We start from the raw sequence: 26,776 nt of genomic DNA on the forward strand, positions 1-26,776 counted from the left end.
TTCTTTGCCAGGAACAAGGATTCCAGAATGGTTTGAGCACTGCAGCAGGGGACAATCAATTTCCTTTTGGTTACGTAACAAGTTCCCAGTGATATCTCTCTGTCTTGCTGGACTCATGCATAAGCACCCTTTTGGACTTAAACCTATTGTGTCCATTAATGGCAATAAAATGAAGACAGAGTTTCAAAGGAGATGGTTTTATTTCGAGTTCCTAGTATTAACTGATCATATACTTATATTTGGTGAAAGACAGATTAAATTTGAAGATAATGTGGATGAAGTAGTTTCAGAAAATGATTGGAATCATGTAGTGGTCTCTGTTAAATGTGCATATAAAATCAAGAGAATGAACTTGGAAAGAAATGTATGCGACACAATTTGATAAATCAAATATTTAAATGACAAATTACATATCACTAACACTAAAGTCATTCTTGGGCTTTTAGAAATAGTGCCTAGACTCCAATTACACACTCATTGGTCCCATTCATCTTAAAATTCAAATGCAAGAGCAAAGCAAGCATGTGGAATTGTGGATTCTACCGAAACACAAACAGAGGAAATCCTTAAAAAATTTTGAATTAAGGTAAAAAGAAAATAAAAAATAGAATTTTAAACTCAGAAGATCACCAAAGAAAAAGAAAAGATCTTTCCTACTCTCTTCGAGACTACATAGAATATTCGCATCATATATACCTTTATCTAATCCAGGTGGATCACAAAACAAAACAATGTTTCGAAAAAACTTATAGTTTAATTCCTACATATGTGCCATCCATCTTCACAATATTATTCATATATACACTTATAATGGTGCACCATTAATATTTGTGCCATACAAAGGAAATAAGCCTGTTCATTTACGAAGTCCTTCAAAGGAAATAAGCCTGTTCATTTAATTTCTCCTACAGTTTATAAGAGGATCCGCTTTTACAACTCAGAACAGGGGCTACCAAAAAAGATAATTGCTATAATGATCCATGTCAAACAATTTTGGGTACTAGATCTTACTGTTGTTAGCTACATATTTGGATAAAGACTTGGTTCTGATGAAGGAATTCTGGTTGAGTTTTTGGTTTCTACTATAGCTAATTGATCAAATGACACACATGTGAACTATAGTGTATTTGGTTTCTCATCCTCTCAAATTCTCAAAAATCTAAACTGATCATGAAAATTAATAATTAATTACTTCTTAGAAGCATACTCTGGATTTTTAAAAGCAACTATATTAGAATATCAGATTTTTTAAAGCAACTATAATTTTATAAGGTGTTTGCTCTTATAGATGCATTATTTTGCAGTTACGTTCTGAAAAATGAAAAGGCTGACGTGTACGGGCTACCTTATTTGGCAAGCAGTGGACCTGGATTTGGTTAGTGACTTCCCTTTGGTGGCTTGAATTTCCTGCTTGTAATACAATTTAAAAAAATGTTATAAAACTTGTATATGCTATATGGAAGTAGTGAAGAAAAATTACTTTGTGCTAGGTGCACATTGATGTCAATGAAAAATTATTATACCTGATATATTCAGCTTAGTCACTGGAAAATTCATAGTTTATTCACAATAAATTAATTTATGTATTCAACACGGGTAAAACTAATTTTTCTGAATTAGTGTTAGTAATAATCAAGCTTCTGATGTTGGGTTTCAGCTCTACTTGAAGCTGCAAGAAAAGCTAACTTCAAAGGTACTTTCAGTGAAATATCAGCAGGATTTACAACTGAGAGGTATATTTATTGAATTTGATCCCTCAAGAATTCATGCTTTATTATTATTACTATTTTGGAATTGATAAGTTATTCTTGATAGAGAAGATTGGGGAACACAACATCTAAATGGCAATAGTAACCCTCACACAAGGATAAAGTTTACTGTTTGGCAGTTACATGTTGTGAAATTGTTATATTTTTAATGTGACATATATAGCACATCATTAATTTCACTCCTCTAAAATTAGTAGGGTTAAATAACTAATCTTAGTCGTTGATGATAAAATCAACTACTGATATTTCAACATATTCATGACTTGTTTTTCAGGTGAATGTAATTCCAATTTATGGGAAGGGGATGTAAAATCAAAATCCTACCCTGAACCTATAGTGATAACATAAGTTTTGTAATTTGTATTACATATGGGATAAACCAATACTACTTGCTTGGGGATTATCAGACAAGTACTTGCCCCAGTATGTGGCAGAGCAGTTTCAGAAAGGAAATCCAGCACAAATCCAGCTTAAATTGATAGAAGGAGCTGGTCATATGCCACAAGAGGACTGGTAAGCAACTTTAGTTAACATAGGATTTCAGTGAATAGTAAAATTATTTGTTCAACCTCTTAAGAATATACCCTTTGTATTTTTGACAGGCCTGAGAAAGTTGTTGATGCTTTCAGAATGTTCTTCTGATTTCAACAACTAATTGACCCTGTAGGCATCCAAGTGCTTTATTTCATTGGAAGGGCATTCTTGAGTTTTTCCTTAATTAAATTGTAAATTTAGTATGCCTTAATTTTTCTTTTCTTTTAATGATGATCAACAAATAAAAGTATAGCTTTCTTGAAATGAATTTGTCTCATATATAGTTGCTTAATTATATGTCTCATATATAATTAGAATATCAGATTTGTGTCAAAATTACACGGCAGGGAGTGATGAACGACCAAAGATAAGGACTTAAATATTTCATATATACTACATATCATTTATAACTTGGGAAGTATGAAACTCTTCAAACATATTTTGAACATTTATATCCCAAACGCAAAGACAGAAAAAAATAGAGTCCGATCTTCCGGAGAGCTCGAAGACCATGAAAAAACACAGTTTGGCTCAAAACAAGTTCCTCCCTCACTTCAATTCAATAATAAGGTGCAGGGTAATAGCCTCCAGGTTGCCCAATGCCTCCAAATTGTGGCATTCCATAAGGCATCATAGGTTGCGGGGCAGGAGCATAGTAACCAGGAGCACCAGCAACTCTAGACAAGCCCAATTGCCCTTGCATCCCATCCCTCCCATACTGCTGCCACAGCTGTTGTTCCTGCACAAGCAAATGCTGCTTCCTCTCCATGTCTGCTATTTGCACGTATGAAGGCGGCGGCACCATCAGTGATGCTGCAAACGGATCCTGCGGCCCTACAGCTTGAACAGTTCCATTCGGAGCAGGCAAAGCCAGAACCGGGTTGGCGCTCTTCCCGAGTCCAGGCAGTGCCACACTACTAGCACTCCCACCACTCAGCTGAGTTGTGCTCACATGTTGCCTCGCAGCCCCTTGATCATACATCCCATTCAGTAACAGTGGATCAAACTCGCCTGCCAAGTCAGCCTTTTGCCTTGACAAGTTACTAGTATTTGTCTCATAAATGTTCAAAATATGTTTGAAGAGTTTCATACTTCCCAAGTTATAAATGTATATGTATATATTATATAACCCGAAGCCGACAGAAGAAAGAATTTAATACCCTAACCAACTGCTAAGACCAGAATCTAGAGAACGAACTGTGTGTGAACATGCTACTCACACACTTTTTGTTCTCTTATATGTCCCTCTCTCACTTCTTCCCTTTAAAACAACCACCATTCCCTATTTGTCTCTCACTTGAAACTCATAACAATGTTCACAAATGGATGCAAATTGTTTTAGGCTGAACAAGAGCTCAGCACTATGTTCAACTCACTGGAACACCATCAAACGTAAACCAGAACATCCTTGTGTGGCTGCAATGCTCAGTGTGACACCCTCTACCCCTCACATATATATTAATAAACGAATAAAAATTCAAATATTAATTAAAAGTATTTTTAAAACATTTTTAAATACAAGCTTTTCAAATGGGTAAAAGGCTCACATTCACTTTCTTCTACATCATATTCAAACTTGTTCAAATAAATAATAAAGTCATCTCGACTCAAAGAAAGTCATATAAGTCTCATACAATTAATATAGAACCTATATCCTAATGTCACATCCTATCAGAGTGTGGTGTTCCCGTGTCCTCTAGCATGAGGTTCTTCATAGTCATCCACCTATTCATCTGCTCCCCCGAACACAAGTTCAAGATCATCACAGGATCCAAACACAACAACACACAGGGAGTGAGTTATCACATTCCTAGCTAATAGAGAAACAAGACAATTAAATATACATATTATATAAATGAGATACCACTTGCTTAAACATAGCTCACGTAACTTCACCACTTCGTCATTCAAAATTCACTTTTCAATTATCAATCACATTACACAAGAATCCCACACTTCGATCAAGATATAATAACACATCAATTAGCAAGCATATGCAATAGTTATGGTAAGACTCAATTCTATATGCAATGTGGTACCATGTCAGTGAAAAACCACCCTGGGGCGCTTAGGAGTACATAACAAGACACACCACACAATGGGTTTGTCAGGTCACTCTCACTAAGTAAGATCATAGGGAGACCAGTCAGGGTCACGATGTTTTGCGAGAATGCTCCAACCATATGAGATCAGCATAGGCTTAAAGGAGCACTCAAACCCGGTGACCCCCAAGGCCTACATTCCGAAGAGTCCGTCAGGGCCTCTCCCTCCTGATTCAGGTCCAACCCCTAAAATAATTTTTTTTACATGCAGACACTGCTCATGAATCATACAATACCCACGACCTTACACTCGTGTTTTAAACACGTTCAACACAATTGCGCTACGATTTAACACTGGTTCCTAAATAGGAAACCTACATTTTCTCTTTAACACTGCGCATCAACGCTTTTCTCAAGATAACGCTGGTCGGGTATTGTACAATTCATAGCTTACAACACAAGTAATTTCACATCAAGTGTTAACTACACACTTATCCACAACTAGAACTCATTCACAATTTCACATCTCATAGTGTCACAATCCACCATCACATGTTTACACGTATCTCACAAATTAACACATGTTCAACTTTACACTTATACTCAATCTCAATAACAATATTATAATCTCAAAGCAACATGTTATTCTACAATTCATCACATACTCACAATTTGAATTATCATTTCATATGCTCAATATAACAATTTATATAAAAGACTATCACAACATGAGGATTAAAACCCCTCAAATAATATTACACAATTATATCCAAATCATAGGTCCAAATATACAAATATCAAGAGCACAATTTATCAAGCAATTTTCATCAGGACATCAATATTTTATTTATAATCATAAAGGAAAAATTGCAATTTAACAAACATCCCAAAATAAAATCCCAATTTAATCCTCTAAGGATTCCTACACATGTTCTCACTAATCCCCAACTGTGAATAACTCATCCCTTACCTCTAAGCGGGCTCACGTGTCTTCAGCCAGCGATAGCAACATCTCTAGCGGTTCCTGGAAATTCTTTCAATTATTCATCCGACTGCTCTGATAGAATTCCCAAACGTCAGAGAGACGGAGAAGAGATTGAAACCTCCACTTGTACTGTCTTCATACGATTCCTTTTTCTCCCTCCACGAATATTATATCGCAAATCCCAACGGTGGAAGCGTTCGGAATTGAATTTCGAACAACATATCCAAATTTCACAATAATCCAACGGTTAACGAAACCGGGATCGTAGTTTTACCAAGACAGCTCTGGGTTTCTGCGGGAAAGAAAAAGACTACAATGCGAAGGGTTTTTCTCTCAGTTCAGACATGATATCGAAATTCCCAACGGTGAGAATGCTCGGAATTGTGTTGCGAACATGATACTCAAATTTCACGACGATCCAACGGTGAACGGGTTCGAGATCGTCGTTTTTCTGAGACTGGTTTGGTGGGCTGCGGGAAAAAGAAAGGGTTTTGAGAGGAGAAGGGGAAAAACGAAAATGAGGCCAAAAGGAGGCAGACCTATTATTTGCTCTATATTTATTTATTTATTACTAAAAAGCTTTTTAAATTTATTTACGAAAAATTGGGATGTTACACTCAGAACGCCCTCAGACAAACATCACAGGAGAAACAAGAAAAACTAATGCCTACAAAGATAACTTGTTTAATCGTTTAGCAATACATCATCTTTCAAAAAGCGTTCAAGAAGCCACAGATTCATAATAACCCTTTTTGTCACTTTTTGTTGTTGTTTATTTCCAAGGAGAAAACTTGTTATAGTTTTGATTCCGTAATTTGCAGGACTCAGTAACAATAAGAGTGGGTTTGAGAGCTTGGTTGAGGCAGCTACTGTGGCTAAGCAAAAATTTGACCCTATTCAGCAGCAAGAGGTTATCATTCAAGCTCTTCACAAAGCATTCCCAAAGCCAATACTTTCATTGGTGAGTTCATTACTCATTATTAGTCATGGTATTAGAATTTTGATTTGAATGTTTTGACTTCTTGTACTTTCTGTCTTGTCTTGACCACGACTTCTCAATTCTATTTTTTTTTCTAACGAGGATAATTGTGATTGCATCTTAATCGTGAGCACCCCCCTCAAAAAGAAAAAATTAATGTATCAATATAATCACATATTCATAGAATGTCTTTTGTTAATCATCTGACTTGGTGAGATTTAATGGGAATTTTATTCAGTGTTTGATTTTGGTTTTATATGCTCTAAACTAAACATGAAACAACACTCAGTAGAAAGCAGTGATAGAATTAATTTGTTCTTTTTGAAGTGGATTATCTATCTGTATTTAAAATGATGGAAAGGGTTCAATATGTTAGTCATTTAGATTTTTTTTTCTTGGGTAGTTGTATGACTGTACTTGTGTCTTAAATATGTCTTTTGGTAATTAATTATGATTTTGTCATTGGTAGCAAATGTCTCTGCCCACAAAACTAACAAGTATTATATTCAATTTAGTAACACATTTCCTGAAAGACAAGAATGTTTTTCAACTTGTAGGAATTCCATACCCTGATTGAGAAAATACTGACAAGGATAACTAGATGGATTCATTTGGTGTATATTTCCTAATTTAGCTACATCCCAGGAAAGACTCAATTATTTTTGTGATTCTAGTAAAGAAACATGGTCTGTACTATTCTGTTATGAGGACTGATTTTTGGAACTAAAACTTCAATTTTCAATTGGAATATACCTGTTACGTTCTTGGGCTAAGGTTTTGAAGATAACTAGTCACAATTTCATTATACAATTTTTATATGTTGTTTGTCTTCTTAATTTGTTTCTGTCTTCTTTATCCCTTACTAAGGTATCGTCACATCTAAACTTGTGCACAGGGGTAACTTGACACTTGTACTACTGCCAAGTTCTGTTCTTCGTCTCTTGTTCATAAGGGATGATGGTAGAACAGAGAGATTATTCACCCTTACCAACAAATCCCAATGCTCTGGTGTTATGGTTGATGAAATCCCAACTGATAGTTCTGGCCGATCCTTCCTTGTAAGGACTCCAGATAGCAGAATTTGTTATTTCTGGTGCTCTGAAAAGTCCAAGCTTTTGGGAATTGAATTACTTGGAAAGGTAATTTTAGCTATTCTTCTTGATTGAACTTATTTGCTTAAATTTAATGTTGTAGTATTTGATATGAATTTATTCTGCATTCTTCGTTGTTTCTCCTCTATTTTATTGGAATTTTGAATATATTTAAAAAATTATTTATTTTATTAAAATAAATAATTATTTGAAGAAATAAGTTTAAACAACTGTAATTTTATTTCACAGAATGCAAACACAAAAGCATGGTCATCAGTCATAAAAAAATACTATTCCTAAGGAGATGCAAACACAAATAAGGTATGTTAAACATGCATACTTACAATGAGAGCTGTTTCCTGGTGATGATCCCTCACTTACTGTAATGCTCCTGTTCCAAAAAAAACCCATAAATTAGGAACATGGAATTGTCTTACTTAAATATTAGAGTACAACACATACAAAAAAAAAATGAAATTTTAAAAACAAACTGAAAATTGACATTACAACTATGAACAGAAAAATAAGGAAAGCAGCACGTTCAGACAAAATTTTGATAGCCATTATTGGTTCCCATTTACACTATCCTACTCTCAGTAAATTAGGCAGTTATGTAGGTTGAGTATTAATGAAGGTGATAATTAAATCGAACCCATAACAATACAAAATAGTAGGTGGAGTGGGTTACCACATAAATGATAGGCAGTTAGGTGTCGTTATTTTCCCATAGCCCTTCATGATGGTCATGTCTAGTTGCATGTTCAACATCATCTTCGTCGGTGGCCTCCATCACAGGTATTTGGTCATTGACAAGTGGCATATCAGTCACATCGAATGCTGCATAATGACTATAGTCGGTCATATCAAATTTTCTGCCTTGTATAACCACGGACCAAGTAGGGTCAGATGGATCTTCGACATGAAAACTTGTCTGGCCTGCACTGCCATTATAAATGGGTCATCATTGTAACCACCCTTTTTAAGGTCAACTAAAGTAAAGCCCATTTTGTCTTTGCGTACCCTTGTATTCGCATGAACCCATCAACAACTGAACACAGGAACTCTAAATTGACCGTAATCCAGCTCCCATATATCTTCAATGACTCCATAGTACGACATTGACGTGTTAATGAGATTGTTATTAGAAACACTACTAAAGTGAGCTGCCTCACCCTCAACACTAACCCTACTGTTCTGCATGGTACTTGCATCCTGTGACTTTGTGTAGAAAGCATAGCCGTTGATATCATATCCCTGCCAGGTGGGCACATTCAGATTTGGGCCAAGGGCTAACAGTCAGAGCGTATCGGAAGCTGTGTCATCGGCAAAAATACACTGCCTGAACCAGTTGACAAAAGTTCTATTATGTTCCTGCAACAACCTCATCTTGTTCATTCTTGGGTTTTAGCTGACAATTGGTTTTTGTGAGAATGTATGTACGACATCACCTCTGCTGTGTTGTTTAAGACATATAGATGACCTTGGGACAGCCTTTACAAATTCATGGTGACAACATCAAATCCTCGACTTCCCCTACCTTGACTCGTGGGTTTATGTCGATTTTGAGGAGCCCCGACTGGCTGTGCGTTACTTATATAATTTGATGAAAACTCTATTGCTTCTTCAGCAACATATCTTTCAACTATGCTTGCTTCTGGATGATATTGATTCTTTGTGTATCCTTTCAGCACATTCATGAACCTTTCAACCGGATACATCCATCGTAAATAAACCGGGCCACACAACCTAATCTCGCGAACCAGATGAACAATTAAATGAATCATTATGTCAAAGAATGAGGGGGGAAAATACATCTCCAATTCACAAACAATAATGGCGGCTTCATTCTCCAAAATATCCAACTGCGATGGGTCAATAACCTTGCTGCAGATAGCATTAAAGAAAAAACACAACCGAGTGATGGCATTACGAACTTTTTCAGGCAAGATTCCACGAATGGCCACTGGTAAAAGTTGTTGCATTAGTACATGGCAATCATGGGATTTCAGCCCAATCAATTTCAATTCCTTAATTGACACAAGCCTCTTCATATTTGAAGAGTATCCTTAAGGAACTTTGACATTTACTAGACAATGACAAAAACTTTTTTTCTCAGCTGTGGACATTGTGTAACATGCTGGGGGCAAATATGTCCTAGCACCTCGTAAAACTGGATGTAGTTGCTCTCGTATACCCAACTCAACCAAATCCTGACGAGATTTTACACCATCCTTTGTCTTCCCCTTAATGTTAAGAAAGGTGCCAATTAAACTATCACACACATTTTTCTCCACATGCATAACGTCCAAACAATGCCGAACATCCAGATTGCACCAATATGGGAGATCGAAGAATATTGACCTTTTTTTCCAGATGTTCTTCGCAGACAAGTCCTTCTTTTGTGTCTTACCAAAGGTAGTTTCTATGTCTCTGACCCTTTGGTAAACATCATGTCCAGATAATGGTTCAGCCGCTATTTCAACCTCATTATCTCCATTAAATGCCTTCTTCAAACGCCGATATGGGTGATTTCGGCTTAAAAATCTTATGTGCCTTGTATAGACTGTCTTCTTCCCATGGGTTAGTTGGATGTAACAAGTATTTTTTTTCACAAATAGGACATGTGTGGTGTCCTTTGCCACTGTATCCGCTCAAATTACCATAAGCGAGAAAATCGTTAATCATACAGAAGAGCATTGCACGCAAGTTGAATGACTGTTTTGCATTTGCATCATACACTTCAACCCCGTCAACCCACAGTTTGGTCAGGTCTTCTATCAAAGGAGCCAAGTACACGTCAATATCATTTCCAGGTTGTTTTGGACCAGCTATCATCATAGAGAGCAACATATATTTGCGCTTCATGGACAACCATGGAGGAAGGTTGTAAATCATTTATAATACCGGACACGAACTATGATTGGTGGTCAGGTTACCAAAGGGATTCATTCCATCTGAGGCAAGCGCAAGCCTTAGGTTTCTAGGCTCCTGTGCAAAAGTTGGATACAAGGAGTCAAATGTCTTCCATTATGTACAATCAGTGGGGTGTCTGATCATACCATCCATTCTTCTTTCATCTACATGCCACCTTAAGTATTTAGAATCCTGTACACTCACAAACAACCGCTTCAACCTAGGTATTATTGGCAAATACCAACAAGCCTTTGCTGGACGACTACTAGCGGTGGCTGAACCTTCAGTACCTTCCCCATCGTTGCCCTTGTACCGTGAAAGTCCACAAGTGGGTCAGAATCGCATATCCACAAACTCATTTCTGTACAGAAGGCAATCATTCGGACATGCATGGATTCTTCGGTACTCCAAGCCAACGGGACATAATATCTTTTTCGCCTCGTAGTGACTCTTTGGTAAGGTGTTATCTTCAAGAAACATATTTTTCAATAACAAAACCAACTCAGTGAAGCTTTTGTCACTCCACCCAAATCTGGCCTTTAGGTTAACCAAAGCTAGCACAGCTGATAACCTACTAAAGCTTTTGCATCCAACATACAACGGCGTCTGCGCATTTGTTTGAAGAGCATCGTAAATATCTGCATGACATTCCCGAAAGCCCTCTTGCCTAAGATCACATATCATGTCTTCCATGAGATCTCCGCTTTCTAGCTCAACCGGATGAGGTGGACATGTTGTATGACCAACCAACTCACCATGCCATATCCACTTTGTGTACGTGGGGCTAAAGCCATCACATATCAGATGCAATCTAATGTCATCCAACGAGTGACACCTGCTGTTGACACATTTAACACAAGGGCAGAAAAAGTTGGCATCTATGGTTGCGGAATTTATTTGGGCAAATGACAAAAACTCTTCAACCCCGTGTTGATACGCTTTGCTTATGCGAGGTGCTGTAATCCAAGTTCGGTCCATGCTCAGTGTTGTGTAATACTAAGTACGATGATGAGAGGGAGAACAACAACATCTTATTATGAGATAAGAAGCAGCAATTCCTTGTTTGCAGAAAATTTTCCTAAGCCAAATGAACAAACAAACCAGGAAATTTAACAAATGGAGAAAAGGTTTAAGAATAAGAATGTGCAAATCATAATAGGTCCATGAGGTCCTTGAAGTATCAAAATTGGCATGAGAACCCGTGTGTTAAAGGTCTCAACAGCAGACACACACTACAAACAAGATTAGCAGGTTGAGAGACAGTTGTGATCTTTGAGTAAAAAAAAACTGTACACTATTTTCTCCACCTTTTTGGCCTTGCATGCATTCCTTTTTTTTTAAATTGTGAACATTTCTTAAAATTTTCATTGTTTTCTTCTTCATTTGTGTTTAACTTTTACTGGGAAAAAAAATTAAATAAGTAGATGATACTCGAGACTGATTATTAGATGTTGTTGAAATTGCTACAAATTTCTAGAATATTCTTAAATATAATATGTATGAAAATAGTAGAATATCCTAGAACTATAGAATATGGTAGAATAATCTAGAACTATAATGTGTATGAATATGGTAGAACAATCTAGAACTATAAGTCTATGTATAAGATATAAGAATCTAGAACTATCATGATACTAATCTATCATGAAAACTCTAGAAAGACCTAAAGTAATGTAGAAACATTCACCACCATTGAGAGTTTGGTGACTTGAGCCTATAAATAGGCAATTGGTATGTTGTAATTGATCAATCCAAGAAATCAATGACATAGCCTTCTTTCTAAAACAATTCTTTAAAACTATCAACTATCATCTATTCAACTACCAACAGTGGTATCAGAGCTACGTTCGGTCATACATTGAGCGTAGTTATCTTACCTACCTACCATTCCAAAATCCTCCCAACTACTTCAAAAATTTCCTTTGTACTACAAACCCACTCCAATAATATTTTTTCTAAGCTATGGATAACACTACTCTATCGTCAACTATTTTTGTCCCTATCTTCAATGGTGAAAATTATGATTTTTGGCGTGTTAAAATGGAAACATAATTTTCATCTCAAGATTTATGGGACATAGTAGAAGAAGGCTTCACCATTCCCGCGTATACTTCAGCTCTTAATGCATCTCAAGAAAAAGAGTTGAAGAAAAATAAACAGAAAAATTCAAAGGCGTTGTTCACCTTGCAACAAGCGGTGACTGATCCAATTTTCCCAAGAATTATGGGAGCTAAGACTGCCAAAGAAGTGTGGAACACATTGCAGGAGGAGTTTCAAGGAAGTGTTAAGGTACGTGCCGTTAAACTTCAATCTCTAAGAAGAGATTTTGAACTATTGAAGATGAAGGAGTCCGAGACAGTTAAAGATTACTATTCTAAAGTTAAAGGAATAGTTAATCAAATGAGAGCTTTTGGGGAAGATATTCTTGACAAGAAAATTGTTGAGAAAATTCTAATTACTATGCCCCAAAAGTTTGACCCAATCGTGACAACGATTGAGGAAACCAAAGATCTGTCCACTCTATCAGAGACAGAACTTGTGGGCTCTCTTGAAGCATATGAGCAAAGACTGTATAGGCATAAAGAAGATACAATTGAAAATGCCTTCCAGTCAAAGTTTAAATTTCAGCCCCAAAACAAAGAAAATAGAGGAAAGAAAAATTATGGAGAAACTTCCAGAAGAAGAGAAGGTTCTAGGAATTTCCTTAAGAACAAAACAGATAAAAATCCTCCATGCAATATATGCAAAAGGCAAGGCCACGCAGAGAAAAATTGTTGGTTTCGTAATATGCCACAATGCAACCATTGCAAGAAGTTCGGGCACGTAGAGAAAAATTGTCGTAACAAAAATAGGCATCAAGCTAATATCGCAGAGGAGCATGATCAAGAACAATGTACGTTCTACGCCACTCAAGACTCAATAAAAGAAAAGGGAGGAAACTGGTACTTGGATAGTGGATGTAGCAATCACATGGCCAAGGATGAGACTATTTTCAAAAGTATTGATGAGTCTGTCAAAGTCAAAGTTCGACTGGGAAATGGAAGTGTGGTTGAATCAAAAGGCAAAGGCACTGTCATGGTGGAGACAAATAAAGGTACGCGGCTCATCCATGATGTCTTACTAGTTCCCAGCCTAAAAGAAAATCTTCTAAGCATTGGCCAAATGATGGAGAGAGGCTACACACTTCACTTTGAAGGAGGTGTATGCAAAATCTAAGACAACAAAAATAAAAGGTCTGAGATAGCCCAAGTAAAGATGAATAAGAGCAATAGAAGCTTCCCTCTAAATTTAAAATATGCAACAAACATTGCCATGAAGGTACAAGTTGATGATTCATGGCTATGGCATCGAAGATTTGGCCACTTCAACTCACATGCCTTGAAGTTGTTACATGAGAAGAACATGATGAGAGATCTTCCAAGCATAAAGGAGAACAATGAAGTGTGTGAAGGATGCCTTCTTGGTAAGCAACACCGATTTCCTTTCTCAACAAGTGGAGCATGGAGAGCGAAAGATCTATGGGAGTTGATACATACGGACGTTTGTGGACCAATGAGGACGCCATCACATGGGAACAATAGGTACTTCATACTCTTCATTGATGACTTCTCTAGAATGACATGGGTATATTTTCTAAAAGAAAAATCAGAAGTCTTTGGAGTATTCAAAAAGTTCAAGGCCCTTGCTGAAAATCAAAGTGGAAAACGGATAAAAGTACTAAGAAGTGATCGCGGCAAAGAGTACACCTCTCGCAAGTTTGAAAGATTTTGTGAGGATGAAGGCATTGAGAGACAACTTACAGTCGCATATTCTCCTCAACAAAATGGAGTGTCCAAGAGAAATAATCGCACAGTTATGGAGATGGCTAGATCGATGCTCAAGGAAAAGGGACTACCCAACACATTCTGGGCTGAAGCAGTCTACACTGCTGTTTACATACTCAACAGATGTCCAACTAAGTCTGTAAAAGACAAGACTCCAATTGAAGCTTGGAACGGGAAGAAGCCATCAGCAAAGCACCTAAGGGTCTTTGGATCTATATGCTACATTCATATTCCAGACGTGAAGAGGCACAAGCTTGAAGACAAGACTATACGAGGTATCTTCCTTGGGTATAGCAGTATCTCTAAGGGATACCGTGTCTACAACTTGCAAACTAAAAAACTCGTCATCAGTCGAGATGTTGTAGTTGATGAGTACGCTTCTTGGAATTGGGATGAAGAAAAAGTGGAGAAGAACGTTCTTATACCCGCTCAACTACCTCAAGAAGAAGATGAGGAAGAAGACCCAGGTGAACCACCTTCACCTCCACCACAACAACAAGATCAAGAACTATCATCACCAGAGTCTACTCCAAGACGAGTAAGATCTTTGGTGGACATATATGAAACATGTAACTTGGCCATACTTGAACCTGGAAGCTTTGAAGAAGCGTCAAAGCAGGAAGTATGGGTCAAGGCAATGGAAGAAGAGATACAGATGATCGAGAAAAGCAACACATGGGAGTTAGTAAATCGTCCCCATGGAAAAGATATCATTGGGGTAAAGTGGGTCTATAAGACAAAGCTCAACCCTGATGGCACCATACAGAAACACAAGGCGAGGCTAGTAGCTAAGGGTTACTCACAGCAACCCGGAATTGACTACAATGAGACATTTGCACCAGTAGCTCGTCTTGATACCATAAGAGCTCTAATAGCTCTTGCGTCACAAAAAGGATGGAGTATCCATCAACTAGATGTCAAATCCGCCTTCCTTAACGACGTACTTGAAGAAGAGATCTATGTGGAGCAGCCACAAGGATTCGTGTCTGAAGGCAAATAAAACAAAGTGTTAAGACTAAGAAAAACACTCTATGATTTGAAGCAAGCACCTCGAGCATGGTATAACAGAATCGATCAGTATTTCATGGATCGAGGATTCAGGAGGAGCAAGAGTGAGCCTACACTTTACATCAAGTCTTAAGCTACACGGCCTGACATAATGTATCCTACAAGTCTTCTATCAAGATTCATGCAAAGCCCAAGTCAAATACACTTTGGAGCAGGAAAAAGAATTTTGAGTGATTGGGCAGGTTCGGCAGATGACATGAAGAGTACCTCTGGCTATGCTTTCTCACTAGGATCGGGAATGTTCTCTTGGGCGTCGAAGAAGCAAGCTACAGTAGCATAATCAACAGCAGAAGCAGAGTACGTGGCAGCTGCTGAAGCAACGAGTCAAGCTATATGGCTTCGTAGGATACTTGAAGACATGGGAGAAAAACAAGATAAGCCTACTAAAATCAACTGCGACAACAAATCGGCAATTGCAATGGCGAAGAATCCAGTTCATCACAACAGAACAAAACACATAGCAATCAAGTATCACTTTATCAGAGAAGCTGAAGCAACTAAAGAGATCAAACTCGACTACTGCAGAATAGAAGATCAAATTGCAGACATATTCACGAAGGCTTTGCCAAGACCAAGATTTGAAGAATTACGAGCTATGCTCGGAGTCACAGAAATTTGCATCAAGGAGGAGTGTTGAAATTGCTACAAATTTCTAGAATATTCTTAAATATAATATGTATGAAAATAGTAGAATATCCTAGAACTATAGAATATGGTAGAACAATCTAGAACTATAATGTGTATGAATATGGTAGAACAATCTAGAACTATAAGTCTATGTATAAGATATAAGAATCTAGAACTATCATGATACTAATCTATCATGAAAACTCTAGAAAGACCTAAAGTAATGTAGAAACATTCACCACCATTGTGAGGTTGGTGACTTGAGCCTATAAATAGGCAATTGGTATGTTGTAATTGATCAATCCAAGAAATCAATGACATAGCCTTCTTTCTAAAACAATTCTTTAAAACTATCAATTATCAATTATCATCTAATCAACTACCAACAGATGTATTGGTAAGTGGGTATTATTGTAATGTGTTTTCATTTTATGGTCTTTTACCAAAAGTTTGATTTAAAGTAATCAAGTGCATAAACTCGGATTTCAACATACACATAATGGGATAAATAGCTTGCTCTTTTAATGACTGATACATTTTCTGCAAGGTACCTACATTGAAACCATTTTCAGCAGTTTTCTTCTACAAGTATTGAGTTGTGGTTGGTGATGACCTCTGCAATTTTGTCCGAAATTTTTTTAAAATCTTCATGCAATTTCAGAAGGAACCAGACCTTTATCACTTTCATTCCCAAGAAAGATGAGGTTAGTCTTATGAAAGATTTTAAGCCTATTAGTTTATGTAATGTGACATATAAGGTGATTATCGGGTTACTCTCTTTGAGGATTAGACCCTATATAAGTAAGTTGATAGATCATTTTTAATCTACCTTTGTTCCTGGTCATTAAAGTGGTGACAGAATTATTGTGGCTCAAAAGATTTTCCACAATAAGAAACAAGAAGAGTAGAAAATAATGGATGGTGGTCGAAATTGATTTTCAGAAAGCTTATGATAGGCTTAATTGGGATTTTGTTGGTGATACCTTGCATGATGTGGGTATTCCTAGAAATATTATGGAGTTGATTTGACATTGTATTTTGTCTACATCCATTAAGGTTTTATGGAATGGGAAATCCTTGGAAGATTTTGCTCCCTCTATAGAGGTATTCGCCAGAGAAATCCACTTTCTCTTTACCTGCAGGGGTAGCCTGCAGGTGTGTTTGCACCTTTCAGGAACCAAACTCCTAATTAATGGAGCATTAGAAGAAGCAGTTCGGCCTAACAAAAAAAATGGTGTTTTGGCTTGTAACCATGTGCTGATTTTGGTTCTACAAGCTCTCATCAAAACTACTTACATTATATTTTGTTAGGGATGGACAATGATGTTTTATATGGTTACTTCGATCCTGCATCATTTGCGCCACACACAAGCAAAACAAAAGCAATTTCAAATAAACAAAATTGAAATCTAAAAACATCATTAATATTATAACCATGTGAACGTCAATAGACAACTCTGTAATCAACATTCAACAGCCACACATACAAAGGAAAGAAGCTTTATTAAGGTGTCAAAACCATAAAATTAATTGAAGGAAAACGTACTTCTTGGTTACTGTTATATCGGGTAACAAATTCAAATCAATGCAAATGCATAAACACCAATCGCAACATTAAAAAGGACATTAAAAACGAGCTAAGTTAATTATAGATATCAAATTTGCTAAAAGATGATTGAGTTCTGGTACAACAAGCTTTACCTCCTCTGCACTAAACAAAAGAAGCAACCGGAATTAAAAAGGAGAACACCAAAGAAACAGAACCCCAAGCTAGACAACATTATTTGCTGCTTCTTCACCCCACCTATCATAATTATCAATTATTAGACTGTCTTTGAGATAACCTAACTTCTAAGAGAGAGGGAAAGGCAGCCAGATTGAGACGTATTGAAGACTAATTTCATCAAATGTAGAGAGAGAGAGGAAATGGTGACCCTGCATCTCACATTTCTTCAATAATTGATTCCCATACAGTCCTTGATTTCCCTAAATTGTAGAAAACTTCTTATTTTGTGGTATAGGACCCGAGAGGTTGTTAAAGGATACATTGAAGTATGAAAGAAAGGTTAGTTCTTCCAATTGTTGGGGAAACAACCCTGATAAATTGTTGTGAGAAAGGTTCAATGCTTGAAGGTTTGAAAGATTCCCTCAGGATGAAGGAATGGAGCCACTGGACATGTTGTTGGACAGGTTGAGCAAACCAAGGCCTGTCAAGTCTCCCATAACATTTGGAATCTCCCCACATAATTTATTACTTGAAAGATCAATGGCTATCAACATGTAAAATTCTTGGAGCTCTTCTTAAACCAGGACCATCCCTTTGTTAAACATTGTAAGCAAGTAATTGTAACTATCCATCAACAAACTGAACCTTTCCATCATCAAATGGGTCAGATAATCCTCATACTGTAATTGACTCTTGTTAGAAGCTTTCATGGATTTCCAGTTCTGGATTGTTTTTGTAGTCAAACTCCCAGAGAATTAATTTTGAGCAAGATCAATGATGTGCAGTTTGGGAAATGTGCATGTTGTAGGCACCTTATAGATCCCAACCAACAGGGAAATGAATCATTTATATGGTTATGGCTGAAAACAATAACCTCTAGCATTCTACAGTTGACCAATGCTCTTGGCAATTGAACCGACCGACTGTTATTGCTTAAATCTATGACTTTGAGAGCATTATAATATATGTTTGAGGAATAGGGCCAACCAATTTGTTTCCTTTCAGAACCAAAATTTCAAGAGATTGGCTAGAACCTCCCAAACATGAGGGAGCCATACCACTGAAGTTGTTAAATGATAAATCAAGATGAATAAGAGATTTCCATTTGCATAACAGTGGGGATATTTTTCCTATCAACGAGGTGTGGGAAACATCTAAGCCTCGGAGACTTGTTTTTTACCACTTCCAACTAGGGAATGAATTGACATTATTGTTTGACATGTAAAGATATGATAGCCGAGGAAAGTCTGGAGAAAATTTGGAAACTCATTCAAATTGCATGAACGCATCCACTACTTGAATTTGAGAAAGGCTAACATTTAGATAGATTTTTTCTGTTAATTAACATGAAATTATTGAAAGATAAACCAACATAAAATAACATTTTGAGCCTTAGAAACTTGTCAAACTGCAATTCTCCTTCAAACAAATTATAGGACACACCAAGAACTTCAAGGTTCTCAAGTTTGAAGCGAGAGTTTGGAATCTAACCCTAAATATTATTTCCTAGAAGATCCATGATGTCTAAATTAGTTAGTTTCATTATCCAAGATGGAAATTTTCCACTTAAATTGCTATAACCTAGGCATAATGTAGAAAGCTGGGTGAGATTTGCAAAACATGTTGAGATCGTGCCTTTGACATGCTGCCAAAGTAGTTTTAGTTTGAATAAGTTAAATTTGTTATTTTGCTGTCATGGATAAGTTAGTTTCTAATTTTATTTTACCCATTATCAGTAGCAACATGATTTCTAATCAGTTATTTTAGTGTTTTTGGCTAGAAGTCAAATTCAATAAAGTTAAAAAAGTTTATGCAATTCTAAGATACACTCTTAAGTTGTCTTTTCTACTACTTTCTTCTTCTACGTTCTCTTTCTCCTAAAACAAAAACCTGCAATTGGTATCTAGAGTCATTTTCTTACAGACCTGTAGAATGGAAGGTGAATCAAAGTTTCTCCCATGTCTTTCTTTCAGTCTTTGATGACGAAGGTTATGACCTATGGGCAAGAAGAATGGAGTCTTATCTAGAGGGATTGGATTTATGGGAAGCTGCGGAAGAGGATTATATTGTTCATCTGCTGCCTGAAAACCCCATCATAGCCCAAATTAAAAATCACAAGGAAAGGAAAACAAAGAAAGCAAATGGTAGGTCATGTTTGTTTTCTGGTGTTTCATAAATGATCCTCACCAGAATCATGAGTCTCAAGACACCAAAAGAAATTTGAGACTATTTGAAGGAAGAATATAAAGGGAACAAGAGGATTCGAGGTATGCAAGTGCTAAACTTGATGACGAGATTTGAGTTGTAAAAAATGAAAGAGTCTGAGACAATTAAAGTTTACTCGAACAAATTGTTTGGCATCGCTAACAAGGTTAGATTGTTAGGCAATACATTTGCAAATTCAAAAATTGTTGAAAATTTTTTTTGTTACAATGTCTGAGAGATATGAATCATCAATAACCACTTTGGAAAATACAAAGGATCTGTCCAAGATCTCTTTGACGAAAGTGATAAGGACTTGTAGGCCCAAGAATTTTAGCTGCCAATAGTTGAAGGAACTTTAGCTGCCAAACAAGAAAATGTGACAAAATACAAGAATTTTGATGGATCAGGATCAAATTCAAAATTAACCAATGCCAAAGGAAATTGGTTTCATTCATTAGTAACAGTGAAAAACTGAAAATAAAATCCCTAGTAGTTAGTTACTATGGTTTAACATATATAAACCACTAGAACTTTTTTTTAAATAAAACCACTGGTACTTATTCACTATTACTAATTACTAGTTTAAAATATAACTGAGAAAAGGGTTTTAAAATAAAGAAAGGCCAAAGCACAGCATGAGTGTAGAGAATATAACAAAGCAAGTTTTAGAGGTCTTGAGTTGGCCAGAAAACACTGGGAAACACTGAAAAATTCTGGAGAACAGTGAGAGTTCATCCAGAGAGATTTACAAAGGAGAGACTAGGGAGGACTAAGCAGAGCAAGTCTAAGGTTGGTTTGAAAATGCTGGAAAGTGTTGAAGATGCCAGAGAAGAGTGGGTGTTTGTCTAGAGAAAATGCTTGATTAGATGTGTGAAAACATAGGTTTATTTTTGAAGTCTTTGATTCAATGATGAGAGGGTGGGGGTGGGATTGAAATTGCAAGATTGCCTCCCAAAACAAATCAATGTATGGACAAAAAAAGATGTTTCACCTTTTTCCTGCTGTAAACACTGTAATAGTGGTCACAACTTGGATTGCAAAAGTGCTGCACTGCTGCTATTGTGCGCTATTGACTATTGTTGTTTGTGTTGCTCCAAGATCCACCAAGATGATGAAATATTGTGACTGATGAGTGAGAGCTATGAGGGATTATGAAAGATGATCAATGATAAGTGTCTCCACTCTATAATTCCCTACACTTTTGATAATGATAGAGGATACTTCATTATTTCCAATGAATTTGAGATTTAGATAAGATGTATTTTGTAGGGATGGCAAAAAAATCCGTGCCCGCGGATAAAATATTTTATGGATAGAAGATGGATAGTTTAAATGGATACCTGCAGGTAGCGGGCTGGGTATGTGTTTTTTTTACTTGCATGTTAACAAAAAGGGTTTGGGTATCATAGTATCTGTATCCGCGAGTACCCGCTACCCATTAAATGACTTATTTGGTGTTCTTTTTTATTTGGATATGGCTCTTTAATTCACTAGTTACTGTGGTTGGGATGCATTTTACTAGTAGGAATTAGGTCCAGAGATTCAAAATCACACCATATATGGTATCGTTCTTATTTTTTTGATTTTTTTTACAATACAAAATCTGATTTCCTTCATTAAAGACATGTAATCTTCACATATAAAATCTGAAAATAGTACTCCCTCCGTTCCTATTTATAAGACCCTAATTTAAAATGGTGCTCGTTCCTTTTAAACTTGCTTTGTTATATTCTCAGTTATACACTGGCTAATGAATTGTAGTTAAAACCCTTTTCTTACTTTGGGTTAGGTGCCAAAAAAAGAGCGCTATTTTAGACACAAAGATAAAGACTAGTGTAGTACTGTCAATGAATGGAGAGTGGCGTGGGAAGTTGCTTTCCTCGCAACATTTGGCCTTATCCTTCATTCTATTTTTGCTTATACCCCCGCCATGAATGATGCATAAAAAATGAATTGAAAGGCAACAAAAGTTGGTACAATCCCTACTACTACCCACACCATGAATGATATGATGAGCATGGATGCATGTGTTACATCTCTCATCCTGGGCAACTAAAAAAATTAACATAGCCAATTTTAATTGGAAAACAACAAAATCAGATATAATTAAGGAATTACATTCAGCTCTTTCCATCAGTACTCATAACATTTCATACAAACTACTGAAACTACCAAAATCTTTCATCATAAGGCCAATTTTAAAATAAATGAATTTACTTATGTAATTCAAATAAAACTTTTACAAAGAAGATACTTATATATAATTTATTCTCCAGCTTATTCAATTACAGAGACAACTAAGGATAAAGACAATAAATCTGAAGCTCAAATTAAACATCAGGGGTTTCATCAAGTTCAGTGTACTAACTTAGACCAAACGATGCTCAATGAAAGTGATAATCTGGCACAGGATGACACCACTGATGAAGGATGGCAGGAGGTTGTTCCCAAAGGTCGTTCACTCACTGCCCACAAGTCAGCTTCATCAACGAGCCCCACATAAACCCCACTGAAATGCAAAAAAAAAAAATTTACATTTAACAGCTTCAGATTACATAAGAAGCTAAACAAAAATCAGAGTTTCTCTCACAAAACACACAATGTATCTTACCTTATGGAACCAGCTTACAAACGTTAAACACTACAATGTAGACCACGATGTAGACCACCAACAACAACTAACGGCTTGAGATGACAACGAAGCAGAATCGTCAAATGAATGAAGGAATATAAGACATGCAAATGAAGGGATACACAAAGAAGACCTAAATGCAGCCTTACCTTTGTCGGTGGCGGCTGCAAACGGAACAAGACGCAACGAACACGAGATGGTGTTTGTCGGAGACGATGCTCTTTGTCAGAGAAGATGGTCTGTGTACCTAGCTAGGGCGCCAAAGTAAGAGTAATTGAGTCAAAATTTCGAGCAAAGAAGTGATACGGCGCACCAAAGTAAGAGAAAGTAACAAGCACGTGCCGGCAACGTGATACAATTTTGGATACAACGACGGGTCCTAGCAAAGACCGTCTTTGAATGACAACAACAACGAAAATCAGGGGCCCGCCACATGTCTGTACAAAACATACAACGACGGCTCTTCGAATAAACCCGTCTTTATATGTTAACGCATTAAATCACGTGGCCTCCACTTGTAACCACCAACAATACGAAGACGGGTGTTGGGGCAAGACCGCCTTTGTATCTAAATGACGAAGATGATGACGTGTTTATACTTTAACAATACAAAGACGGGTGTTGGGTTAAGACCGTCTTTGTATTTTAACGCCTCCAATCACGTGGCCTACACGTGAAACCACCAACAATCCAAAGACGGGTGTTGGGTAAAGACCGTCTTTGTATTTTAACGCCTCCAATCACATGGCCTACACGTGAAACCACCAACAATCCAAAGACGGGTATCTGGATAAGACCGTCTTTGGATTTTAAATCCTCAAATCACGTGGCTACCACGTGAAAGTACTAACAAAAACAAAGACGGTCTCACCAGAGCACCGTCTTTGTATACTTGTTGGCCCACTCATGTGTTTGGCATGTGCTACCATTAACGATACAAAGACGGTTTTTCCCAAAAAATCGTCTTTGTAAGTTACCCACCTAAATACAAATTGCCACAACAGTTGCATGTCTACGACGGGTAGCGGCAAACGTCGTCGTTCTCATGCCCTTAATTACGAACATGCCACCGGTTCACCTTCTACGACGATTTTGTGAAACCGTCGTAGAATTCCTGACGTAGAAAGCTGCTTTTGTAGTAGTGTTCAGAGAGCCTTTTAGGGAAAACAAATAATGACACTTACTCCTTCTCTCTCCTCCTAAAAAGTAAACACATAAAAAGAAATTACATGCATGCCAAGCTTCCTATGCATTAAATGAAGCACAAAACAAGAAGAAACTCAAGGATTCTACGGATGCAAAATCTATCAAAGCCTATAAAAGACATGAAGAGAAAATTAGAAGACAAGAGACTAACAAATACCTTGGACAAAAACATTCAATCTTATGTATTTCTCTGGACTAAACAATATGTGCTCAAATTAAATAGCTAGTTTATCCTTTGCTTAATAAAATCATTTTAAATACGTGCTAAACTTTTATATCCTCACTTTGTGAGTAGATTCTTGTAATCTTTTCAAACACCTTGTTGTTTGTGAAAACTAGGAATCATTTTGTAAAAGAATACTTGGGTTTTCAATCTCGGGGTGAAATATTTTTGTTGTAGTCATATGTAGCATTGTGGATACTTGGTATAGCCAAAAGTAGGATAAGAATACTTGTTTTGTAACCTAATTTTGGTTACTAGAATCCTTCTAAGGTTGAAGAAGAACTAGATTTAGCTCAATTTGAGTGAATGAAGATAAAAACTTATGTTTATGTGTTTTAGTTTTGGTTTGTCCTTCACTATCTCTTTTGGATGAAATGTGTTTCAAACTCGTCTTCTATCTAAAGCTTTGCAAAAACTTTATAAAATTCATATACATACTATTCAACCTCTTTCTATTGTGTTTCTTCCTTTTCAAGAGAAAATAGGAGTATCGGCCCAAACAAAGGAAACCATGGTTAGAAAAATGGGAAGAAGTTGCAATAAGGCAATACGTGAGAGTCACCAGTAAGTCACACAGGACGTGACGGGTAGTTACTTCTCAAGCTTTAGATACCATATGTTGAACGAGAGGAAGAAAAAGACATAAGTTGTTGAATTTGCATGTTTGAATAACACAAAATCTGATTTATATAAACTTATTACAAATAAATGCACATAAATATTAGAGGATCGAGTTTTGTTCTTCTAATTAGATATGACTTGCCTATAAATCATATATGATTTGCCTATAAATCTCTGTTAAATAAAAACAAAATATTTGAATTTGATTTTCAATAGAGAGAAAAATATTAAAGAAATTAATCCATTTTATTAAGAAAGGTTTAATAGCTTCACAAGTTGGTTGAACAAAAACTTATTGGAAACTAGAGAGTCTAATTAGAAATTCACCAAAAATCACACAATTGGGATAAAATGCTAATTCCTGTTTTGCATAAAAATGGACATATAATTACACATTGTCACCAAGAATCAAATCATAATTGCACTTGTATTGGTCATAACAAATTTCTTATTCTCAAGCAGTTGTGGGAGAATTTTTCAGCAACATGAACTCAAATTTTCAAAATCTGTATAGGTTTTCACCGATGATTCTCACTCAAATTTGATCTAAACCTTCTTGGAACTCAAGGTTACTTTAGTTACCTCTTAACCCAAAAATACAAAGAATAACCAAGGAAGTAGTGCATGCACACAGATTGCACTCGTAGAAATTAGTCAAGTAAACGAACAAGCTAAATCGGGCACAAAGATAGAAAAGTTCTTAGTTACCCATTTTTGCCTGCAATCAAATAAATTATAGGACTAGAAGAAGTTCCAACATTCCTCCTTTTCCTACAAATTGTATAGAAATTCATACCCCCTTACCTTGCAATTCAGCTAGCAAGAGAGGAAAGGGAAAATAGCAGCTATGTTATGATCTTTCGTAGGGAAAATATAGTAAAGAACACTTGACGAAAGAAATTAATACAAATATTAATTTATAAAAGCACACATATATCATCAATAATTTACTACTCACATAGCTAAAATATACTCCACAGTTACAAGAAAAATTTCTCAAAATCAAGGTTGCTTACGATTAACATCTACTGCTCAGCTCGAGGGGAGTATTGGATGCGGAATCGAGCTTGAAAATCAATGAATTATTGACTGATTGTAGTGCCATTATTTTCATATTCATTTTGGCCAGCTATAAATATGGTAAACCTGTATTTTAATTAGGAATTAATTGTACAAATATATCCCTGCTAATTGTAGACCTGCAAATAGAGAGAAATTTGTTCAGAAGTTGAATTTTTTAAGAAATTGGCGTTGGACTTCAAAACATGGTCTTCCGACAGAATTGGTTTTATATGTCAGTTGGCAATCGTGGACTTATATTTGTTTGTATAAACCATGGCAGGTGGATAATTTCGTAGGAGTTATATACATCTCACGGTGTATAAACAAAAAATACCTCCTTCTTACCATTTAATAGTTTGTATAATTCTTAATTTGAGACACAAATACCACCTACTTTTTCACTATGAACAATGCTTCACATTTAGGTAAACAAAAAAATGAAATTTTTTATCATTTGATATGCAGATTTCATATTGTTGAACGTTAAGAAATATCTGATATATATACCTACAGTCAGCGGCTAGAACATCCATGTAACTTTAAAATTCCTTCTACAGTTTCACTGTTATTACTAAAACCTGCATGTGCTTTAAACTTCGCTAAATTTACGAGGGCAGTTGAAATTTGTTTTATTTTTTACTCTCATAATGTTCTATGGCTTCTTATAATTGAGATTCTGATTCTGTAAGATATGTCGAATATGGGGTTCAAAACTTGATCAAATAGTTGCTGTTGGTGTGAATCACTGAGATTCCAGACCATTGTGGTGGTGCTATTGCTAAAGTATCAGAATCAGATATCACTTCTGTCTAGTTGTAATCAGAACCTATTAAAGCATGCAATTCCACTGAGATTGGTCATCGCATTTCATTTCATTCTCCAGCAGGATATTGAATCTTGTGATTTGCTTTGCCATTATGATTGACACTATATGAGAGGCTGATTCATGCTGTGAAAGTATAAGAAATCTTCCCTGAAGTCAGTGAACTATCTTTCTAATATGTACTTTCCATTAAGTCTTCGTTAATTAAGTTTTTAATCATAAGAAATGCAAGCATAGAAAAATGCTAGTAAACAGATGATTCTTGATAGTTTTATTCAGCTAATCTTATTAATTGAAGACTAAGTGGATTAAAGCTGAAAAATTCTAGATCAGAACTTTGATCAGATTTTATTTATTTAAGAGTTGAAGATATGAAAGGATAAAACAAAGATGCAATGGGTCTTCAAGCATCAGAAATATTTTCCTTACTTAGTCTTGCTCAGTCA

At 36.3% G+C, this 26,776-nt stretch overlaps 1 protein-coding gene and 1 long non-coding RNA gene across 2 annotated transcripts; both read left to right on the forward strand.

The window, feature by feature from the left end:
- Positions 1–2,140: 2,140 nt before the first annotated feature.
- Positions 2,141–2,525, forward strand: LOC114414208. The gene is made up of 2 exons (XR_003667158.1): positions 2,141–2,282; positions 2,372–2,525. It is a non-coding gene; the product is annotated as an uncharacterized LOC114414208 (long non-coding RNA).
- A 10,011-nt stretch (positions 2,526–12,536) lies between these two features.
- Positions 12,537–13,529, forward strand: LOC114416297. Its single transcript, XM_028381162.1, has 2 exons — positions 12,537–12,883; positions 13,166–13,529. The coding sequence occupies exons 1-2, from the start codon at positions 12,537–12,539 to the stop codon at positions 13,527–13,529; spliced, it is 711 nt and encodes a 236-aa protein (XP_028236963.1).
- The last annotated feature ends 13,247 nt before the right edge of the window (positions 13,530–26,776 follow it).

The sequence above is a fragment of the Glycine soja genome, chromosome 6, assembly GCF_004193775.1.
Source record: "Glycine soja cultivar W05 chromosome 6, ASM419377v2, whole genome shotgun sequence".
Taxonomy (NCBI): Eukaryota; Viridiplantae; Streptophyta; class Magnoliopsida; order Fabales; family Fabaceae; genus Glycine; species Glycine soja.

Coding starts and splice junctions, on each gene's coding strand:
- LOC114416297 (XM_028381162.1), top strand. CDS start 12,537: ATGGGAGCTAAGACTGCCAAAGAAGTGTGGAACACATTGCAGGAGGAG. Junction 12,884..13,165: donor GAAGCATATGAGCAAAGACT/GTATAGGCATAA, acceptor TAACAAAAATAG/GCATCAAGCTAATATCGCAG.